The following is a 23,995-nucleotide window of genomic DNA, read 5'->3' as shown; positions in this document are numbered from 1 at the left end:
TTGAGAAGAAGGAACAGAGTTATGTGGAGTCTGCTTCAACATCATGGAGGTCTAGGTTAATTAACTTTTGAAAATGCCTTATTAGCTACTGGATTCTTGTGTAACCAGTACTTGCATGATCCTATAATCAACATCCAGTGCCTCTCAACAGAGACACTGAATTTAATTCCTCCTGCTATCTCCTTACCTCATGAGACTGACACTGTGAAAGCATGATATCAATTATAGTGGTACAAAAACATCACATGAGCATTTTGCAGACTTCTGAAAGCCTTCGCATTATGATGCAGATAGATATGAACCGAAACGTTTCAGAAAAGCTAGACCCGCAAAAAATGGATAATGTTAAATAGACAATGAAAAGTAATAGAATATAAGAAGGAAATTTACTTTTGTTTTATTGACTATTGCAAGTTCTTGTACATATAGCACATGAGATAATGTGGAAAATAATAAGACTAGCAAAACACCTGATTATTTAAAATTTGATTTTAAAATGAAGAAGTTTAAAATAAAGAAGGGAATGAAGAGGATGCATATTGACCTGATATATCTAATTTATATAGCAAATATATAAAGAAAATGTATGATTGATAGTGATGCCAGCTGGAATCAAATTGGAGTTCAAAATATTAACATTTTTTGAAATATACAAATGCATACAGCTAAGAAAGAAAGGAAAAAAGAAGTTAATGTGGAATTGCACAATTGAGATAGAGTAAGATAAAGAAGATACTGTAAGTACCTTTCATTATGGATTTAATTATAGTTACTGTAGTAAGAGTATCAAAGAACCAGCTAGTCAATCCTGAATCAGATAGAAAACCCACAGGATTCAGTCTCAAAACAGGTAAAAGGTGGCACTCTCATTGAACCTGTAAATAGTTCCTTAAAAGAACCAGTTCATTCTGTACTTGCTTGGGAGTTGTGTGGGCTTAGAAAAATAAGTGTAAGAGTTGAGTTAGACCTCTCACACAACCACAATTATGTACACATGCTCACCAAAATTATTATTTTTTTAATTCAAATTTTATTAAATGTACATTTAAAAACAGAAGTGAACATGATTCAACTTCCCTGGTTACAACACTGCTATTAGTATTACCTTATGTTACAGAAAGAAAAACAGAAACTTAAAATACATTCTATAACAGGACAGAGTATAACAAACTGTACACATATAACATCTGTACACATATAACATCTGTAAACTTTTGGGTAAACCATCTTTCAGTCATCAATGTTGTATTTACATATCTTTCAGTTGTGTCCTAATATAGGTGTTAATAAGAAGTCCTTACGATATCAACTAATCAATCGATAATCATCTCAGCGATCCTCCTTATCTCTAACCAATTGTACAAATTTTTTCCAAATTTCATAATACTCCGTTTCAATTTTATTTTTAATCTCTAGAGTTAACCTGTCCATTTCGGTGCAGGATAAGATTTTATTTATTATTTCTTCTTCAGTGGTGGTTTTCTTTCTTTTCCATTTTTGGGTGTATGCCAATCTTGCTGTGGTTAAAATATGCAATAGTAAGTAGAAAGATGCTTTGCTGAGTTTATCATTAATAATCCCTAATAAGAAGGTTTCTGGTTTTAAATCAATTTTGTAATAGTATTTCTTTCAATCAATTTTTTATCTGATACAAATTTTTTTGCACTTTTGAATATTCCCACCACATGTGATAGTAAGTCCATGGAAGCCTTCTACATTTCCAGCATGTCGGTGAGGTTTTTTTATCTATTTTTGCTAGCCTTGTAGGGGGAAGGTGCCATCTATAAAACATCTTGTATAGGTTTTCTTTATATGAGGTGGCTAGCGTTAACCTCCTGTTTCTATCCCATAATGATTGCCAATTATCTAGGTCAATACTGTAACCAAAATTTTGCACCAGATTAACATTGTTTCTTTTACCTGTTCTTCTAACAAATCTTGTTCTAATAAATATTGATATATCTTTTTAATCATTTGATCTTCTGTTCCTAAAAGGATTTTATCTAATTGTGTATGCTCTAATTTTATCCCTGGTTCTTTTTAGTCTTTTCTGTATTGCGACTGTATTTGTAAGTATGCCCACCATTCCAATTCTATACCATCTTCTAATAATCTTTTCCTTGTTTTCAGGTCTCCATTCTCATCTAAGATATCTTTATATGTGATTACTCTTCCTAAATTTATGAATTTGGGGTGCATGAATATCTCTAATATGGATAGCCAATTGGGAATTTCTATATAATTATTTTTTTTAATTTTTATCCACACGTCTAATAGTGCCCATCTAATATGGTGATTCTGAAAGTACTGATGAGCCTTATATTTCCTGTCCCACATTATGGCATGCCACTCTATTTGCATGTCATGGCCTTCTAATGCCAGTAGTCTTCTGTTCCTTAAGTGTATCCAATCCTTTATCCATACCGATATTGCTGCTTGATAATATTTTTTTCCAATTCGGGAGGCCGAGCCCTCCTCTTTCCTTTGCATCCTGTAATAATTTTAATTTAATTCTCAGTTTTCTACCTTGCCAGATAAATTTGGATGTAATTCTGTTTAAATTTTCAAAAAAAAAATCCTTGCCTAATTTAATTGGTACACATTGGAATAAAAAGAGTAATTTGGGAAGTATATTCATCTTGATTGTCGCTATTCTCCCCATAAAGGAGAGATGCAAGTTTTTCCATCTGTCTAAGTCTGCTATAATTTGATCTATTAATTTATCATAATTTTCTCTTTTGAATGTAATACATTTTACTGACAGTTGGATCCTCAAGTACCTTACTCTTTTAGATGTCTGGATATTGATTTTCTCTACTAGCTCAGTTTCTTGTAAATTGGACATGTTTTTAACTAACATTTTAGTTTTTTCTTTATTGATCTTCAACCCTGTGACATCTCCATAATTTTCCAGCACCTGTAATAATCTTATTCCAGATTCTAAGGGGTCTTCCAGAATGAAAACTAAATCATCTGCATAAGCCTGTAATTTAAATGTCTCTTTTCTGATTTCTAATCCTTTAATCAGCTTATCTTTTTGAATCATTCTTGTGAGTGCTTCTAAAGAAAGAATAAATAATAGAGGAGATAGTGGACAACCTTGTTTCGTGCCTTTTTGTATTTGGACGCTATTTGTTAATTCTCTGTTTATGATTACTTTTGCTTCTTGTTTGGAATAGATTGCTTTAAACATGTTTATAAATTTCCCCCCGAATTCCATCTGTTTAAGTTGAGTCGACATAAAATTCCATTTGACATTATCAAACATTTTCTGAGCATCAACAAAAATCAATGCCCTTTGTTTTTCGCTATGTAATTCATAATATTCTAAGATGTCTAGTATAATCCTAACATTATGTCTAATTTGTCTTTTAGGCAAGAAGCCGTTTTGGTCGGTATGGATAAATTCAACTAAATATTTTTTTTAATCTTTCTGCCATTATGGTCATAAAAATCTTATAATCCGTGTTCAGTAAAGAGATGGGCCTATAGTTTTTAATGTAGGTCAAATCAGAGTTTTCTTTAGGAATAAATGAGATGATTGCTTCTTTCCATGAGTTTGGTTTTTTTTGCTGTATTTAGTACATCATTAAATATGTCCAGTAGGGTTGGGGCCAAAAGTTCTTGGAGGTTCTTATATATTTCGGATGGTAATTCGTCGGGTGACCTGGCAAGAAAAAAGATATAAGCTAGATTCGATTGACAAAGAGTTTTTCCAGCAACACCTAGGCAATGAAGATGTACTAGAAGAAAGAGAGTTAAGAGAAGAGAACAATACAGAGAGATATAATAGAAAGACATGAGAATTACAAGGCAAAGAACAGGAAACGGAGAGAAGAGAAAAAATGAGAATGAAATATGACAATGATGATGAAAATAGACACAAAGAACTCAAGGGAGATAGACCGACAAGAGCGACAAGATCAAAACAGAGGCAGTAATGTAGAAATATTAACAGTATTATCATTAAATGTAAATGGACTAAACTCCCCGACTAAGAGAAATATAATTTTGAATAAGCTCAGTAAGAAAAACTTAGACATAACAATTTTACAAGAAACACATATAAAGATTCAAGATCAGGATTTACTAAACTACTCTAAGTTAGGAATCAAATTTTATCACTTTCATAGTAGAAGAAAGGTGGAATTGTGATATATGTTAAAGAAAGAATCCCAGCAAGACAAATCTATCAAGATGAGGAAGGTAGAATACTGATTATTGAAATTTCCCTGAATAAAAAAAGGTCGCCCCCAATGAAAAGCAAAGACAATTTTATAAGAAACTGCATAAGGTTATTGTGGATATGGAATACGAGAACATTTGTATAATTGGCGATTTTAATGCAATTAGAGAAATAGATTATAAGAGTGAGGAAGTAAGGAAACGAAGCAGGAGAATATTACCTGGTACTTTTTAAAAATGGCGGAAGAATTAAATATTCAAGATAGTTGGAGGGAGACAAATCTGGATGAAAAGCAATTTACATACTATTCAGGGTGGCATCAATCATGGTCCAGAATTGATATGGTCTGGACAACAAAAGAATTAAATTCAGATATTGATGATATAGTAATAGACATTAATACTTGGGCAGACCATAATCCCATTATAATTAAATGGAAAGAACAGAAGACAACAACAAGGAGGTGGACTCTAAAAAAGGCAATCTTAAACCAAACAGAATTGAAGCATAAGATGGAGGAACAAATGCGGACATTCTTCCAGATAAATAAGAAAGAGGAGACTAGCACTCAAATTTTATGGGACACGGCAAAGACTGTTATGAGAGGAACTGCAATTGCGTACATGGCCAATGAATATAAAAAGAAAAGGCAATATCGAAAAAGTTTAGAGGAAGAGTACAAAAAATTAGAATCAGAACTACAAAAAAACCCACAATGTAGAGACCTAAAACAACAGCTGGATTTAAATAAGCATAAATTGAACATTATAGAAAAGGGAGAAATGGCAAAAAAATTAAAAAAGTATTAGACAAAACTTTTTTGAACAGGCAAATAAACCCGGGAGATGGTTGGCTTATAGATTGAAAAAACAAAAAGATAAAAGATGGATTAGTAAATTATGTAATCAAGCAAGGGAGATGGTACATCAAAATGAAGGAAAAAAATGGGTGACGTATGAATTCTATAAAAATCTTTATAAAGAGGATGAAAAGTTTATTGAGGAAAGAATATCACAATATCTTATGAAAGCAGACTTACCGAAGGTTCCGGAAGAATTCCAAAATATATTAAATAAAGATATAACAGTCCAGGAAATTATAGAAACAATTAAAAAGCAAAAAGTAATAATACTCACCAAAATTCTTGTCTGGGTCCTTTTTGTATTCACAATGATACAATGATGATTTTTTTATTTTAAAACTAATTATTTTGGAGAAAAAGTAGTCTTCCTTTCAGGTACATCAAAATTCTTTATTCAAAGTTTTAACACTGAATTTCAAATAAATGTAGTTATGAGTACGCTATGTAGTAAATTTCAGGGAATGTAAAGCTTTATTAATTCAGTTTTAAAGATAATATATTGAAACATACCATTTTAATTAAAGTCTCATGAAAATACAACCTTTCAATGCTTCCTCTGCCATCACTATGCTGTTTTCTGCTGAAAAAAATGACTAAAGGCAGTAATTTAAATAGTAAGCTTTTTATGGTCAATAAAATTATGATCTGACTATTTAATTTTACTAGCCACTGACTGGCACTGGGTTTTTTTCACCTTACTTGTTTGGATAAATCTGTGTACAACATAAGTTCCGTAAAACAACTCTAATTAGAAGAATAACATCAAGAGGAAGAAACAAAGGCTAAATTGGAAACAAACTTTAGTTATTATTCTATCAGTTCTGTTTCTCTCATTTTGATCAGTTTTCTCTGAAAAATAATTTCATTGTAATTCTTAATATAATATGGCATCTTTTATTCGTTTTTTTTACTTATTTTATTCAGTAGTTATATCCTGCAGTTGGCAAAATTATTTAGCTACCATCACATGATGATCTTGTATAGAAAAACCTAGAGAGAGAGCTGACCTGATTGGATTTAATCAGTCAGGCAGATAGGACAAGGCAGTCCCTCAAATAAACAGACCTTGAACAATATCCAAAAACCAAATGACAATGCAGCCTCCAAAGTAGTGAATCACCTGAATGTATTAGGATAGCTGTCCCTGCCCAGTTCATCAATTTTATACCAGCCATAGTTTTAAATATTTTTAAGTAATCCAAGCAGGATGTAACTAAGATATGAGTGACGGTAAGAAGAGTGTCTCAATCCTGGAGTGGGAGACAAAACCCTTCCTGACACAGCTGCCAACAGCTGGTTGAGAAGGATCTACTAGTTAAGAAACACTCTCAAACTGTGAATTACATTTAAATGGGGGAGTACAACTCCATATAGAATCATATATAGTACTTCTTAGAATCATTTGACCCATAAAACAAAAGCCAACCCTTCTTGGAAGATACAATCTGATTCTATTATTTCCTTCAGACACTGGGTCACCACTTGTGTGGCATCATCTGATAATAGTGAACCCTATTCTAATGAATAACATCCCATAGTGGTTTTATTCAAACATTGTACAGAATCCTAGGCACTTTAAAAAAATTAACATCTCCAGGTAGGTCACACCTCCCCAACTAGAAACAGTATTTCAAGAAGGAGGAAAGCCATTATCATTGAGTACTCCCCATAGCAATCCATGGAAGTGGTCCAGAAATATATCATGGTTAATGGTATCAAAAACTGGAGATTAATGGAGATTCAGAGGGCTGCCTTCCTCTGATTCAGATCTTTCAAAGATAATCCACAATTCCAAATCTTAGGGGGAAAGCTGTTTCACAATACAGGCATCATGGTAGACAAGGCACACTTCTTGAACCCCACAAAACGACGCTGCTTTACCAGTAAGAGCCAGAGCTTGCCCATGATACCTAATCTAGTGGGACATATAGAAACAATTGGGAAGAGGTGTTTCTGCAAATAACCTGTCCCCATTCCATGTAGGCTTTTGAGATGATAATCAGCACTTTGAATTGAACTTAGATATCTATTGGTAGCCCCTGCAGCTCACATAGCAATAGATGTGCCAAATAATGAATGTGCTGCTGAGTCCTGGACCAACTAAAGTTTCTGAATGCTTTTCAAGGGAATCCCCAATACAAGTAGAGAATACTTCAATAGTTCAATCAGGAGGTAACTAAGCTGGCATGAGCAATACCTCCCAACTGAAAAACAGCTATAGCTGGTGCACAAAATGCAATTGTGCAAAGGCTGTCCAGGCTATGGCTGCCACCGGCTGCATAAGCGGGAAGAAAAGACTCCAGGAGACACCCCAGATTATGAACCAATAAAAAAATCACTAGTTGTGAGTCAGTCAGTTTAGGTAAATAGGACAGAGATACAATTGAGGTAAAATCAGCATACTGATAATACTTACCTCCATGGTGACAGATGACCTCACCAAATGGTTTAGTGTAGAGGTTAAAGAGGAATAGGAAGATAATTTAGCTATATGGTACCTCACAATTCAGGATCATATCATAATTGAGAGTATTACTGGCTAACCTGGCATTCAGCAGTATCAGACAAATGAAGCAGGGACACTGAAGCTTTGATTGCCAAACTTCCATGTTATACCCAGTCTTGAAGTCTGTTTGCCAAGAATCCAAATGATGCACTTCAGTATATCACTGAGTTTTGAATGAACACCAATTGGACTGATACTTTAATATGAGTGTAAAATTGTGTGCAAATTAATACATGCATTTGACACACCAACAACGGAGAAGTAAACACTGAATAAGATATGTTTTAAACAGTATCAGAAAACATAACCAATCCAAGATATTTGGAAGTCTGAGTAGAATCCAAGAAATCTAATTTAGCTGAACCTTTAATTTCTATATTTATTATTTTGTTGATGAATAAGAATGTGGAAAAGGGATGGGTTACCTTTGTTTCAAAAAATGAATTAAAAACCACCTTTAGAAGAAAAAACAACATATTGGCTGTCTGATATTTTGGGTAGTGGAATATCAGCTTTCTTAGAAGTTTAAAATCAAAAGGCAATATTTGGTGATGATGTGGCTTGGCTCCTGTTGAAGTCGAATGAAATTATAACAATATCCAGATAAATTTAGTTTCTTCCAAAAGTAGTCTGTGCATATATATTTTTCCCCTCTGTCCTCTGATTCTTTTGGAATGATTTCAGTTTGCTTATTTGCTATAAACATATGAACTTATACAAAGAGCTTTTAGATAAAGATTCTGTCTATAAAACATAACCCAGAAAAATTTACACCAAAATGGAATTTGGGAGTTAATAACAGAGCCTGATCCTTTTGGAGACACATTTATACATTTAGGTACAAATGTAAGGTCAGAATAAAATGCAAGCTAATAAAAAAGGATTTGGGACAGACTCCAGACTGCAATATTTAGTGTATCAAAAGGTTTCAACGTTAGCAATTTTAAGATATGTAGACTTCAACGCGCTGGCTAGGGAATTCTGTGAGATAAAGTCCACACATCTTGAAGTTGCCAAGTTCAGCTTAAGAACTTGGCATAAGAACTTCAGCAACTTCTTTCAACTGGAACACCTAATTCTAGAAACTGACACCTATGAAAACAAATGCATTGCTTGCTACAGTTTAGATTTTCCATATTTCCAAATACAGGAACAAGATATCACTATAATCATGAATTTACAAACTTTAAAAAAAAATCTAAATTCATAGCCTCTCATTTTGCAAAGCTTTATTGAGTCTGTTTTAAGAAACAAATTCCCATGGCTGTGTTTTACTGCTTGTGCTTCAAGGGATGTGATAGAAACCCCCCAGATTTTTTCATCTTCCACCTATTTCTTGCATTCACAAGTAGGGCTTACATTCAGAAGTTAGGGCAAAAAGAAGCAACTATAAGCATCTCCTGGACAGAGAACTGCTGGCTCATGAGTTTCTTCGGTTGTAGATTATGAGCAATGTGCACACGTCAGGAAAGAAGGCTTTTCAGAATTGCGTGACATATGTGAAAAATCTCATAGCAAGGCTGAGATTAAAGTTTTCATAAAAGAATGCCTATACCCTGTGTACATCTAGTCATTATTTATGAATATTTTTCAACCTTAACTGGAGATGACAAATCCAGTCAATTTTTTCAATTACTGTGCAGTTCTTAAATTTGTAACATGTTGTTGTTAAGTGAATCTGGCTACCCCATTGACTTTGCTTGCCAGAAGGTTGCAAAAAGTGATTGCATGACTCAAGGACACTGCAACCATCATAAATATGAGTCAGATGCCAAGCGTCTGAATTTTGATCACATGACCACGGGGTCATAAGTGTGATAAATGGTCATAAGTCATAAAACAATCATAAGTCACTTTTTTTCAGTGCTGTTGTTCAGTTCAGTTATACAATTCAGCAATGCACGTTATGCCATAAATGTTTTCCCTGTCGTCTGTAAACTGCATCTTATTGATATTTAGGGATTCTTATGATGGTAATTTGTAAATTCTTTAACCCATAGCTGTTCTCCAGCAGAATGAAACAACTCACCACAGGACAACTCGTCATGGCCAACTCACCGAGGGACAACTCGCAGCAGGACATTTAAAAATTGAATTTAATTATTTAAAATAAATTAAAAAATATTTTAATTTTTGCCATTTACATTTCATTTCCTCCCTCCTTTTGCATCCTTTCTTTAATGATTCTATTCCACCATTTCTTTGATACTAGTGTAACTCTTATCCACAGTGAGTTGACCCATGGCGTGTTGGCCCTGGAGAGTTGTCATAGACCTGTTCTCCAGTACATAGCAGAATTCAAAGCCTGATATAACAATCATTAAAAAGTTTTTTTTGAAGATCTTTAAAAACTAGAATGCATGAAACAATTTATTTAATGGGAATGTAACATTACATTCACCAAAGTGTTTTTTTTTTAAAAAAAAACTTTAGTTTGCTTCAATCTACATTTTTAAAAAAATGAAAATCTATTTTCACAATAATATACACTCAATATTTTTCATTTGCTGTTTTTATTTTCTAAAGTCATTTAATATAGCATGCAGAAATAAGAGTATAACAATAATAGAATTTTTACTGTAAAATAACCATTCCTTTAAAGTTTTAAACCGACCTCAATAAAACATTGTCACAACAAAATAAAATGCATTAATAAAATAAAAACCTTAAAATGTTGCTATTTTCTCAGTTCTTCACACGGATATGCTGATTGGAATATTTAATTTTATTTTCCTTTATATATAAAGAATTTATATAGCTATATTGAATTATTGTTTTATGTAATAAAACAATATGTATTGATTATGTATTGTAATCAAAAGTATAAAACAGGAGGTTTTATCTCAAAGTGTGAACTACTACTGTACATACCTGGTCCAGCCCTAAGTACTAAATATACTATCTTGATGAGAATATGCCTGACTTCTGCAAACCTGAGTAGAAGTTCACACCCACAAGGAGAGTGGTGTGTGTTTATTGTGAGTATACACCAGTGCTTTTAAAAAACCCTTTTCAAACTCAGGCTGTATATAGCTGTGTTAATAAAACAGTCTAAGAAATAAACATGAGAACATTTTTTGTCCGCAATCTATGGGACTTTCTAGCTTTACAAAAAAATTCTGCATCACAGGCATTCTAGAATATACACATTAAAAAAATAGCCACACAATAATGCTGTTTATTAACAAAACAAAAGATCTTATACCAGGTGACATTTTAGTACCAAAGTATTACCATGGTGTACAGCATCATAAGAGAAAGCGTTGTACAATTCATTTCAAAGAAACCTCAGTGGCCACTCGGAGACAGTTGTACATTTCCTGTGGAAGATCAGCTCTTGTGATATTATTTCCATCCAGACGCAGATGTGATATCCTGGAATAGGCTAGTATCCCGACAACCCTACAAAAGCTGTTCATTGAAAATTCTGTAATGTAAACAACATAATATTAGAATATAATTTTCACAATCAGCCTAGTTAAATGTTTCCAGATTTAACTAATGCCAGGAGTTCTAGCAGATTTTAGGTACCACAGCTAGTTAAATTCTATTTTCTGTAAGATATATTACATAGATATATTACACCCAGATATCAGACATTATTCTTAAAATCTTGATTTGAAAAATTAATACACAAAAATATACGTAGGAATTTTTAGTTGTAAGCAATGAGATGAACAGATGCTACAATACCAATACAGCATGATGATATTAATTACAAGCCTTATTTGTCTTTACTGTAGTATAATACAGTGAAATGTGGCATATCGTAACTAAGATACATTTACTCTATGGTCTGTATGTCATGTGATTTTTACATCCTTTGTAGGGGACGTGGTGGCGTAAAGGCTTAATGATGCTGGAATGGCCAAGAATGGTCTGCATTTTGGTGGTTTGGGCCTGATTCCGTGAGATGGAGTACGCTTCCTTTGCTCAATCCCTAGTTCCTGCCATCCAGCATATTGAAAACACACAATACTGTGAGTAGATAAATGAATACAACTTTGGTGGGGGAAAGCCTAGCTGCTTTTGTATATGCAAGAGAACAAAAGCGGGCACTAGACCTGGCCAGACGTGAGACATCACAACACAAGGTGAGGCAAGACTAGCAGAGGAGCCCGGAAGAGTCAGCAACCAGAGTGCTGCTAATTAATTGGTGTAAAGCTGGTTTGTTATCCACAATGCACCAAGGATAGATTCGCAACACTAAACACAATGAACTAGCAATGTAAGCTGTCAGGACTGCATTGTGTCTACCATTTGTAGATTTCCCTGACATTGTATGCCATATGCTAAATAAATAAATTTACATCCTTCCTTTTGGATACCTCCAGACTGTGTTCTTGTGCTGCAAAGAAGCTATAATATTATGGCCACAAATATTTGTTATAAGATGTGCCAACAACAACTCAGAAATTTTTTTCTAGAATGCATGTACCGTATTTGTTTTAGTATTACAGATAAAATAGTAAAAATGTGCAGCAGTATCTGTTGTCTTGCCTGGTTTTGGTTTTTGGAATGTTGTTGTGACTTATTCTCAAATAAGTATGCAGGAGGAGTTTTGATATCCTTTTCACTGGTTCTTCAACTGTTTTTTTCCCACATTTTTTTAATGCCACACTTGTTTGATTGTGGAAATAGCAACCATTAAATATGTGACTTCCAGTTTCTACTTCATATTTTTTTCCCGTTACAATAATACTGAATGAGTTATATTGAGATTTTAATGTATTTATTTAATCTCTTGTTGAGAGTAACAGAATGTAGTAGAGTTAATATCTATACTATTTCCCTAATTTGTTTTTTAGTATTTTCAAAGATTTTATTATTATTCTAGGAATCCTCATACCCTGGTAAGATCAATATGCACAGTAATCATAGCTTTGGGGATAGTTATTACCGAATTATTATTATTTTTTATTATTACTATTATTGCGAGAAGTATAGTGAAGTTAATTTTTTTTATTGAAATTGCTATAATAAATGGCATGGAAACCAATACAGTTATTGAAAGTTGAGCAATGATGCTTGATGAATAAAATGTATTATATAGCAGATTATAGAAAATATATAGATTTGTTTGACAGTAAAAGTAAATGATGATTTAAAAAAAAAACTGTCCAAACTGTCTTGATGGGCCATTATATGTATGACTATCTTCATCATCATAATTTATTATCGGTCAAAATCCAGAAATGGCTTGAAACTATTACTTCCAGAAAAGAAGGCTTTCACATTATGAAATGAAAGCAGGATCTATGGACTTCTGTTGTTGCTAGCTAGAGCATGTATAATTACCAATTATTCTTTGAAACAATTGCAGGTTTTTATCATGATAGTTATTATTTTAATAAGAGATGGAATGAACATAAAGACTAGGATAAAATGGTTATATGAAAATTGAGAATTATATACTGTTATCTCATTTACGTAACTATCACCAACACCTCTCTCCCTCTTCCTCCCCCCACTCTTTCTCTGTAAATATTACTCACTGCTAATTTTGTTGACTTGGAGGTAGTAGTTTTCAAGGTGCTCATTGACTGTTGGAATGCTCTTTAGATGATTATAGGAGAGGTCCAGCTCCACAAGTGAAGAGATATTGAAAACATTGCCTGGTATTCCAGAATCTGTCAACTTATTGTGAGAAAGACGTAAATACTGCAGTACTTTTAAGCCCTGAAAATACTGATCAGGAACGCTGGTAATCTGATTATTATCAAAATACAGCATCAATAAATTATTAGGCAGTCCTGTAGGCAGTTTAGTCAGTTTATTATTGCTCAAGTCCAGATACAAGAGTGATTTTAAGCCTTTAAAAACTCCAGAGAGTGTACCTTCAGTCAGTTCATTGTGCTGTAGATGAATGACAGTCAGATTCACTAGTCCCTCGAGTGTATTGGGGGTGATTTTTGAAATCTTATTATGAGTGAGTTGCAGGTCATCCAGAGTATTGGGAAGTGGCCCAACAACTTCAGTTAAGTTGTTGTGATTTATGTGCAGCTTTTTTAAATTCTTTAATTTGGCAAAGACTTTGCCTTTAATATTGGAATTTTTCAGTTGGTTATTGTCTAGAATTAGCCACTCCAGATCTGTCACGTTCTCAAAAGCATTATCCTCTATGCCTTCAAGCAGATTATTGCGAAGATACAGGTATTTGATTCCTTTAGGAATAATGGGGAAACTCTTCAGTTTAAGATCATCACAATACATGGCTGAGGGGTAGGTTATAGGGCAATTACATTCTGGTGCACAGACTGCAGATGATAGCTCTAACATTGAATAAAAAATGCTAAAATCTTGTTCATCGTAATCATATTGACAGAAGATGCCGCTGATCAAGAGAAGGAAGAAAGGAAGAGAAGTCAGATACATCTTCGCAGTCAGGATTGTGTCTGTTAAAGAGATAGAAAATATAGAGTTACTTCAAAGTCGTTATAAGGAAGCATATTAGAAGAACAAAACAAAAAAATATATAACTTCTGTATATATAAATAACTTTCTGAAAACTGAAGCATTTATTATGCTTATATGTATAGGTTATTATTCTAACATTATATTAAGTATTTACAGCTTTGATCAATGACTAAATAATACAAGTGGCCATAAGTGCAAACTTCTGATGTGACATGGCAATGTTTATTAAATATTTATATGGAAAATAAACTTTTTATAATGTTATAATGTTATTAGATATGGATGATTTGAATTTTATATGAAAGTACAGAGAAATTTAATATATTATTAACAATTCTAATTGCTAAAATGTTGACTGAAAACTCCTAGAGATTAAGGAAATGGATCATTTGGGCCAACCATTCTTTTCCAAATATCTGTCTAGCTTTAGTCAAGAAGGAAAAAACTGAGAAGCATACACATATTGCTAAGTAGTTTACTTGATAGTCTACCTAGTGGCTCATCCATCAAAATATAATGGCTACAAAATGCTGGTTCATCATTTATTTTATGGTGGGCATATTCAATAAATCCAGTATAATGACTAATTTCAGCTGGAAAAAAAAACAGAGAGCAAATCCATAAACAAATGTATACATAGGATAATACATTGTGCTATGGTAATACAAAACTGGCAAAAAGAGAAATGTTGGATAATGTTCAATGCATTTATTATGAGAGGAATTATTTATTAATGACATGTTTTTAATGCCTTCATATGAATATGACATGTGTTTGTATCTGGAAAAATGGGTATAGTCTGCCCACCATATCTAGAAAAAGATATAATAGTGGAGCCAAGATTATGAGAGAATCCAATATCTTCTTTACAAGAAAAGGCTGGATTGTTTGGGATTCTTTAGTTTCAAAAAAGGGCTTCTAAAGGGAACATTGTGTTGTTGAATGAAATCATGCAAATTACAAAAAAAAAAAAAAAATAGAAAAGTAGAATTCTATCTCTCTGCTTCTCAAAATGCTAGGACAAGACATCATCCAGCATAGAAGTTTGGAAGGATATTTAGAACAGGGAAAAAAACATAGTGAATACTTCAGATATTTTATCAAGAAATGTAGTGATGGCCACCTAACTTAGATAGATATACTTTTCAGTTGGAAACTGCCAGGAATCATGCAATTTGAGTGGTATTTAAATTAAATAGAGAAATAGGATTGAATACATTTATGATCAAGCCTATACATTTGATGCTATCTCTGGGCTGGAGACTTCCCAGATATTAGTTGTAGAGAACAACAATGGGAGAGGGATTTGTTTCCACCATTGGCCTGTGAAAAACAAAATGCTGAACTTAATCCAAGAAATTTATTCTTATATTCTTCCACTTTTTAAATGTGTAATTAACTAAATAAATTAATTCATAAATAAATTCATCTAGGGTCAGATTCACCAGATTCATATTGACCAGATTCTCTGGGAACCATTCTTATGCTACTCTTTGAATGAACACATCATTTGATCTTAGACAAAAGCCCTATTTTAAGAAAAGAAAAACCACAGTTGGTGGTTTTATGTATTCTGAATTGTGGTTCCCAGTGTTGTCTTCCCTTGTTACTCAGGCTAAGTAAGACTCATATGCCAAAGGAAAGAAACTGGACTGGATGTCTATATGTGAAATGTATTGAATGACTATGAATACAACAACATAATTAGTGCTATAATGGATCATACCCCTGTCCCATCTAGTCCAGCATGGACTAGTTCTCAGAATAGCTAACCATCTGTACAAAGAAGCAGATTTCTCTCCCAGCAGATGGCCTTCAAAGGCAGTCACACCATCATAAAGACTATTAGCCATTGATCTTCATGATCAATGTATTTATTGGTCCAAACGTTTTGCAAAGCCAGACAATCTAGTAGCTAGACCACATCTTATAGTAGTGAATTCCAAAACTGAATTATGTGTTGTGAAAAAAAATATGTTTCCTGATTTACTTTAATTGGATAACCTCCAGTTTGAGTATTTTGGGAAAGGGAAATAGCTGCTTCTTATACATTTTATTCATGGCATGCATAATTTTTTATATCTCAATCATATCCCATCTTGTTGGCTTCCTTTTCAGATTAGAACTGCTGCAACCTTTCCTCATAGTGATTCTACTCCATCCCCTTGATCTTAGCTGCCCTCCTCTGAACTTTCTTGAGTTCCACTAGCTCCTTTTTGAGTATGGCTAGCAAACCTGCACACAATATTCCAGATGCAATCACATCATTTATATAAGGGCATTAAAATATTGGTCTCCTTAATTGCAATACTTTTTCTTATTATTCCTATTATGCTATTGGACTTTTTTTTTTTACAGTAGATGAATACTGCATTGACACTTTCTTTGAATTTTGATATTTACTTCAAGATCTCATTCCATTTCAATCTGCTAACTCTGATCCCATTCATGTTATTCTTGATAAGATGCTGTCTAAAGTTTAAGTTGGCTTTAGAACTGATTGGTTAATGTTTGATAAAGGATTTTGTTTCAGTATTTGGAAGAACAGTCTTCTGTTCAATTACATGAAACAGTTTATACTGTCTTCAACAAGTCTAAGCTACCGGTAACCAAATTAACCTATGGTTAAACTGGCAAAAAAACTATACATTACTCTTTTTTCAATTAAATATGTTGCTATAAGTTAGATGAGTTTATCTTGTAAATCTGTTTCAATACTTATCTTAAAATGTGTTAGACATGGATGCATATTTAGTTTTCTATTTTAATTCCAGTATTCCAGTTTTGTGTAGCAACAGGTTTCTCCATACATTCTCCAAATAAACTCATTTTCATCTTCTATTTTTTTTTTTACCAGAAATGCAATTATCTTAGGTAGGGGGGTCAAAGCATGGATTCTTAGTATAGGTCTATGAATAGATTTCAGGAGGTCTGTGAACTTAGATGAGAAAAACTATTACAAATTGTTTTTCTAACTGAAATTTAGCTTGTCATTTATTGATTTAATAGATTAATAAAGAAGTGCACATATATTATATTATTATTTTTAATATATTGATAATTATACTTGAGTATAATTGGTTTTATTTATAGTACAAATCTATATCTGTCTATTTTTTAATTTTATTAAGTATGTTTAATAAATACATTTTTCTCAAATATCTCAAAAAGTCTCACAAGAAGGTTAAGAATGCCTGGTCCCAGGCAATGAAGGCAAAGAAAAAAATTGGCCTTCCACTATTCCACACTAAAAGCTACTTCATATACTTGGAGTCAACTTCTTCCATACAAGCAATCTTACTGATATCCAGGTCCTGATCCATATGGACCTTTAAAAGTGGCAACCAACACCTATAATTGCACAGAAAGTCAACTATTAACTAGGCTACTTTCAGAGTACTGATGTTACATGGCAATCTAATTATAACCATAACTATTCAAACTGCTGCGCTGTGGATCAGCAATATATTCTAAATGATCCTCCTGGCCAGCTCCATATGAAACATATTGTAATAGTCCAATCAAGAAGTTACTGAAGTATGAATGACTATGAGAAGGGTTTCCCAATCAAGTAATGATCATAACTGGCACAAAAGATAAAACCATGTGAGGGCCTTTCTGGCCACAGCAGTGATCTGCTAATAAGTAAAAATAATTTCAAAACCAGTTCAACATGGATGGGAGGGGAGAAGGATGATCACAATCACAACCAAAAATGGAACAACACTGGCACTGGATAGCTTATCAGACACAATTACTCTTATCTTGATGACATTAGTTCTAAGTCTGCTTTTAGAATCTAAGAGCCTCACCTGCATTTCCCATTTGTTCTGAAGTTGATATATTAAAATCATGCACATACTAATGAACCCTAATTCTGTACTGACAGATGATCTAGTCCAGTGGTTTCATGTAGATGTTAACTTTGCTTCTTCTCGGAAAAAAGGACCAAGAAAGTTTTCATCCAAATTCTTTAGGATACTGAGGCTCGAGAAAGCCACTTCAGAAACAAGACAACACATTTTTGGGCTGACATAGATTTGGAGTGACAATTTTTTACTTTACTTAATTTCCATCTCACATAGACAAATTGTTATTGACTAGACTTAATGTTTTTCTATTCATGATTCTAGAAGGGAGATTTTGTAATAAATTTCATACCAATTACCTGTATATTTGTTGGCTTGGGATGACTCAGACAGGATCAAATATTTTTGCTGCATAGCACCTGGCTGATCTGGAAATATTTTCTTTTTGCTAGCAAATCTGTCTATAGGAATATGTAAAAGGGTTGCCATTTTTTGCTGAATTGCAAGGGTTCTCAGTTTAATATTGGTAATACTTACAGAGTGAGTTTTAATATGTTTTAATATGACTTGTCTTAATATGACTTGTTATCCATTTTATTAAATGCATGGTTTTTTATTGTATTATTTTAACATTTTCATTTTATTTATGGTACATTACTGCTTTGATCTGTGTGATTAGTAAAACATCTCTCCTCAAATTATCTATCTATCTATCTATCTATCTATCTATCTATCTATCTATCTATCTATCTATCTATCTATCTATCTATCTATCATAACATCTTTCTATTCATCTATCATCAATCCTATCCTATCCTATCATCTTATCTCCACCAATCTCTGATTTGACAGTATGCATAATTGGTTAAGATGCCACAGCATCTTACCAATTATTTCATTATATTTCTTAAACTGAAAAAAGAGGTTCTCTCTCTGTGTGTGTCTATACATACATACATACATGTATACGTATGTAGAGAGAAAAAGAGAACCTCTTTTTTCAGTTTAAGAAATATAATGAAAGATTCTGTGGCATCTTAACCACAGAAGAGTGAGGAAGGAGATAAGGAGGATGGATTGCATATGAATTCTCATGTGGTAAATTGTGTGTCCTTCAGCTTAATCTTAATGCTGCAAAATGTTTAATGTTTATGCAGAAACTATACTGAACCTGAAGCTAATTAGCTCAGCTTCAGAAGAGCTGTTGGAAAAGGAAAACATGATGGAAATATAAGGATGTGCTGCAGATCATGGACCACAGAAACCAGGTAAGTAGAAAGAGCCAAAACCTAAGGACAGGTGAAGGGGCAAATGGCATCAGTAAAAAATATTATTGGTATAAACAAGTCTAATAATGGTTTACTTTATTACATTTGTCTGTTTCACAGTGAAGTTCCTAAGATACATGCCTATATGCCTATTGTCAGCATCATAAAATATTGCATTTCCTTATATTGGGTGGTTTAGGAACACCCACTTTTTTTTCTTTTTTAAAAAAATAATTACATTCACAAAATTAGGTTTATTGAGGCTTATGGATTTTTTTGGTTGTGTATGCTACCCAGAGTCTATTAGAGGTGGGTAGCTATAACAAATGTAAATAAATAAATAAATAATCACAAGGAAGTTTTTCTCCTTCTGCATTTTCATGTAAATTAGGCAATTTGCATTCCCTAATTGTTATTATGGATGATTTAATGCTTACTGAGGATAAATTAGGAGCAAATGTATATATCAGTGAAAACTACATGTGGAATAATACATTTCAATAATTTAATGAATAAACAGAAACTTCTGTAGATAATTGTATGAAACAGACATGACTAGTTATCTACAATTTTGATATACCGTATTTTTCGCTCTATAAGACGCACCTGACCATAAGACGCACATATCTCCTTGATTAGTTTCCACCCATTGTTTCTTGTCTCGCCTTCTGGGGCTTTGGAAAATAAATTGATCCCCTCCTCTTTGTGGCAGCCCCTCAAATACTGGAATATTGCTATCATGTCAACCCTAATCCTTTTCTCTTGACTGGCCANAGGTAGCAGTTTTAAATCATGCAGCATAAGGATAATAACATTTGGAAAGAGAAAGAATATGCTGCAGCAGCCAACATGTTCCAGCCTTGTCCCTTCGCTTCCTCCAGGCTTCTCCCCCAACCTGCCTTCCACTCACCTTCCATTTGCTGTTTCGAGCCTGGGAAGAACACTCCTACATCCTCCTATGGGTGAGAAGGAAAAGGAAGGAAGCCCTTCTCCTCTCCGCGACTTCCTTTCTAGCAATACTCGATGGTGTTGTGTTAGAGCGCCACCTAGTGACGTAAGGCTCCCTGGCAGTATATGCTCTCCTCCCCTGCACTCAGGCTTCAGCTCCAGGCAGCATTCGCTCCATAAGACGCACAGACATTTTCCCCCACCTTTTGGGGGAGAAAAAGTGCGTCTTATAGAGCGAAAAATACGGGTACATTAGGATAAGGGCCATATTCAATAGTATGCAAACAGACTTCCTCTCATGAAATGGATATCCTCTTGCTCTTAATGTTTCTGTTATGTCCCCTGAACACAGTCTAGTTTTATTCCAGCATCTTCCAAAAATTTGGAGTAGGTTTGGCCAACACACAGAGTATACAGTGGGAGGGGTAGATGCAGTTCACTCAGTTGCCAGCATAAAAGCCGTATAGTTATTTAATTCTCAGCTTAAAAATAATTAATCACTCTATTAAATAAGAAAATATGTGTTGGCTTCAGAGTCCGTAAGAACCACCAACCCCATGAAATTATTCCATTGAAGATGCTTGTGGTAAGAGGTTTAGTATTAGAAAAATAATCAGCTGAGTTATAATGAAATTTGCATCCTTGAAGTAAAGCTACCACAGCTGCATTTGAATGGATAGGTATACTACAATATAATCTGGTATCACTTGATTTCTTTGCCAATTATATCTTCATGGAAGGACATCTTGGATTTATAAGAAATAAGTTCCTACATTAATGTGCCCAAAACTATTATTTCGCCAATTCTCTTTTTGAGTGGAAAAGGAGGGTAAAAATTAATGAACTAAAAGAAAATATTTTGTTTAAGACACTATTTTTCCACTAGAGAAGAATTACAAAATATCATAGCTAGCAACAATATCAGTTGTAAAAAAATGGGGGTAGAAGAGAATTGAAGTAATATGATAAGTTATAGCTGAATATATAATAACTGAAGTTTTAGTTCTGATCAGTGAATACTAAGTAATTGTTATGAATTTTGGCATACATTTATAGAATATGTTAATTTGTCTAATAAATGTTTATACACATCAGGCAATTCTGTGGCTTGCAAATTTATATATCAAATATATATAGTGTGAAATTAATATGGTTTTGTGTAATTGAATTGCTACTGGAGATTCTGGAAAGATCTCTACTGGTTATAGTGTAGGTCTCATTGTACGGATTTGAATTGTAAATGTCTTTCAATAAGAACATAGTATTAACTGTACATGAGTAGCCTTAGTTGAAGTTACAATAGACTGATCAGAGTTAATTGATTAGAGAGACTTTACAATCTTCCCTTTAATGATATAGCAACATTTCCTGCTTCTATTTAAAAGAAAACAATAGAAATATAATAAAATAAGACCTCATTTAGAATTACACACTTTGGCCTTGGAAATATTTCTTAGATATTTCTGATATATTTGTACCACTTTATACTTATTGTATCCCTTTGACCTACTGCATTACAGAGGAAAATGGACTGGTAAGCCATTCCTTAGAAAATATTAATAAGATATATTAATATTTAGTTAAACATTTTAAAATATTATAGTTCAATTGTTCAGGCTTAAAGAAGATTTGCTTCAAGATGCTAATATAGTAATCTTTCTCCAACTAGAAGTGCAGTATTACATTAATTAATCATGTAAATAATCCATGAATATAAAAAAAATCAAGGGTAATCTTTTTCATGCAAGATTCTACTTTTTGAAATTTGTGAGACCCTTTTTTGCTCTGTGTACATTTCATAAACTTGTTTAGATGGGTATATAATTTCCTAAAAGATCAGCAAGAACCAGAAGTTAGCAGAATATAGTGATATTTCTCTAGTACAAATGTTTGAATATATTCCTGTGAACATCTGCTAAAAATTTGCATGCAAGGGCTACAGTTGTCATTTGGCACCTTCCTTCAGATGGAAAAAACTTTTTCATTAGCAGTTACAAAGAGGAAATCTTATTCTGTACACTTTTCTTTTTAAAACTTTCACACTAAAACCTGCAGTTCCATAAAAGGTTAATTAGCATGTACATTGCTAGACAAATAACCTTAAATAATTTTGATTTTCTTCAGTAACATGGAATATTGTTTTAGCAATGCAATTTTCAAAGTAATCCACCTATTTAATATACGAGTTCTTGCTAATAAATGGAAATATTTTTAGATAGATATTGTGTTCCTCCCTATGGTTTGCCATTTGTATGGAATAGATCTTCTGGAAGTGATTAAATTCTGCAAAGAAATACGACAGTAACCCACATACATGAAGAGCATTTTACCATAAACTCAGAAAACAAATACACAAAAGCAGTTGTGTCCAGTATGTAAACTAACAAAGGTGAGTTGTATTCTCAGTGCTGCTTTGTTCAGTTGCTTGATTCTAAGTGTTAAAACATGCAAGAGAACTTACCTTTCTGACTTGAAGCTGCTTGCTTTAATTCCCACAGCAGATTCAGTAAGGGAGTGGATCGAACAATATATGCTATAAACAGTGTCAGATGGTAACTGGCTGCTAGATCCTCTGTGATTCAAGGGTTTAGGGAAAAAAAATCCTAGTCACGCTGTTGTCTGAAGCTGCTATGTCATTATGGTATTCTGGCATGGGGTATGTAAAACTGCTGCTGTCTCTAATCAAATGCAGGTGGAGGCTGAAAATGGTAAAAGACAACCCATCTGTTCTCTCCATGGAATGAGAGATAACCCCTTTAAGCAACCTAAGAAAAGTTCAAGCTCTGCTGTAGCACAAACAACAGACTTCTAAAAGGAGACATTATTCTAAACAATGTCCAGATTGCAAACAGACATTTCATTTCCCCAACTCACTTTATAACCCTTAGCAAGATCTAACAAATAAACCTCAAGCGTCAGTTCAACCACAATTTTTCAACCAAGTGACTCATACACTTTTTCATTTTTTTCTTCCTACTAAGTTATGTACAGTCTAAATTGTCTTACTAAACTTACTAAAAGTCTTTGCAGTACAAAATGTTGAAGGAACCATGTACATTTTCCTTTATCATATCGAACAAAAATATTCACTAGCACAATCAGATTAAGATTTTATATGTTGTTTATGTTTAGTAATGATATATGTATTCATCTAAATATTTACATAACAGAAACGAATTGTCTGTAATAGAGATAAATAGTTGGCAGCTTTCTAAAATACATAAACATTTGTCACTTTTAGGACCATTAGGATCTGGAACCAATCAACTGAAGGCTGACTGTTTCTTATTTATGGATAATGTTCAAGAATGCATCCTAAAGCTTGGATGCAAATGTTGTTGAAACAGACATTGCCAAAAATGGAATAAAAATAATAAAGAAAACGATTGGCAAAACTCTTAAGTGTTTATTCTGGGTTTAATATCACCAAAAAACTCCCATGAGAGGCCTTGTTTGTTTGGGTAGATGTTTCCTTTAAGGGTCCAACTATAAGTGACAGGAAGAAGTATGAGCTTCTCAAAATCACCTAGAAAGAATATCAAAGAAAAAAAATTATCAACTGTATATTTATGGTATATAACAGTGATGGCGAACCTTTTAGAGACCAAGTGCCCAAACTGCAACCCAAAACCCACTTATGTATCGTAGGGTTCCGGGTGGCCATGGCCCATTGGGTGGGTGTGGCCCATTGGGTGGGCGTGGCCCATTGGGTGGGCATGGCCCATTGGGTGGGCGTGGCCCATTGGGTGGCTGTGGCCCATTGGGTGGGCATGGCTTTGGTGGTAACGGCAGACTGGATGGGACTAAAAAGTTCAATCAATCAATTCCAACTTTGCAAGATCTTTTTTTTCCCACGAGAAGTTGAAATTGATTAATTGATTGAACCTTTATTTTTTGTACACGGCGGCAGAGGCCTAAAGCGAAAAGGTTTTATAAAACCCAGCTGATGGCCTAGGACTGGGGTGATGGCATGTGTGCCCACAGAGAGGGCTCTGCGTG

General features: G+C 33.6%; 1 protein-coding gene across 1 annotated transcript; it reads right to left on the bottom strand.

Moving 5' to 3' along the window:
* Positions 1-10,716: 10,716 nt before the first annotated feature.
* Positions 10,717-22,789, bottom strand: LUM (lumican). The gene is made up of 3 exons (XM_015812901.1): positions 22,458-22,789; positions 13,050-13,949; positions 10,717-10,981 (listed from the first exon to the last, which is right to left on the bottom strand). The coding sequence occupies exons 2-3, from the start codon at positions 13,927-13,929 to the stop codon at positions 10,827-10,829; spliced, it is 1,035 nt and encodes a 344-aa protein (XP_015668387.1). The 5' UTR covers positions 13,930-13,949; positions 22,458-22,789; the 3' UTR covers positions 10,717-10,826.
* Between the last annotated feature and the right edge of the window lie 1,206 nt (positions 22,790-23,995).

This window comes from Protobothrops mucrosquamatus, unplaced genomic scaffold (genome assembly GCF_001527695.2).
Source record: "Protobothrops mucrosquamatus isolate PMUCROS unplaced genomic scaffold, P.Mucros_1.0 scaffold_65, whole genome shotgun sequence".
Lineage (NCBI taxonomy): Eukaryota > Metazoa > Chordata > Lepidosauria > Squamata > Viperidae > Protobothrops > Protobothrops mucrosquamatus.
Note: the sequence above shows the minus strand (reverse complement) of the source record. Positions and strands in the feature narration are given on the sequence as shown.

Excerpts from the sequence above, each read along its gene's own strand:
- LUM (XM_015812901.1), bottom strand. The coding sequence starts at position 13,929 with ATGTATCTGACTTCTCTTCCTTTCTTCCTTCTCTTGATCAGCGGCATC. Across the intron at positions 10,982-13,049 it reads CCAAGTCAACAAAATTAGCA|AATTTTCAATGAACAGCTTT; the intron begins GTGAGTAATATT and ends TTTACATTACAG.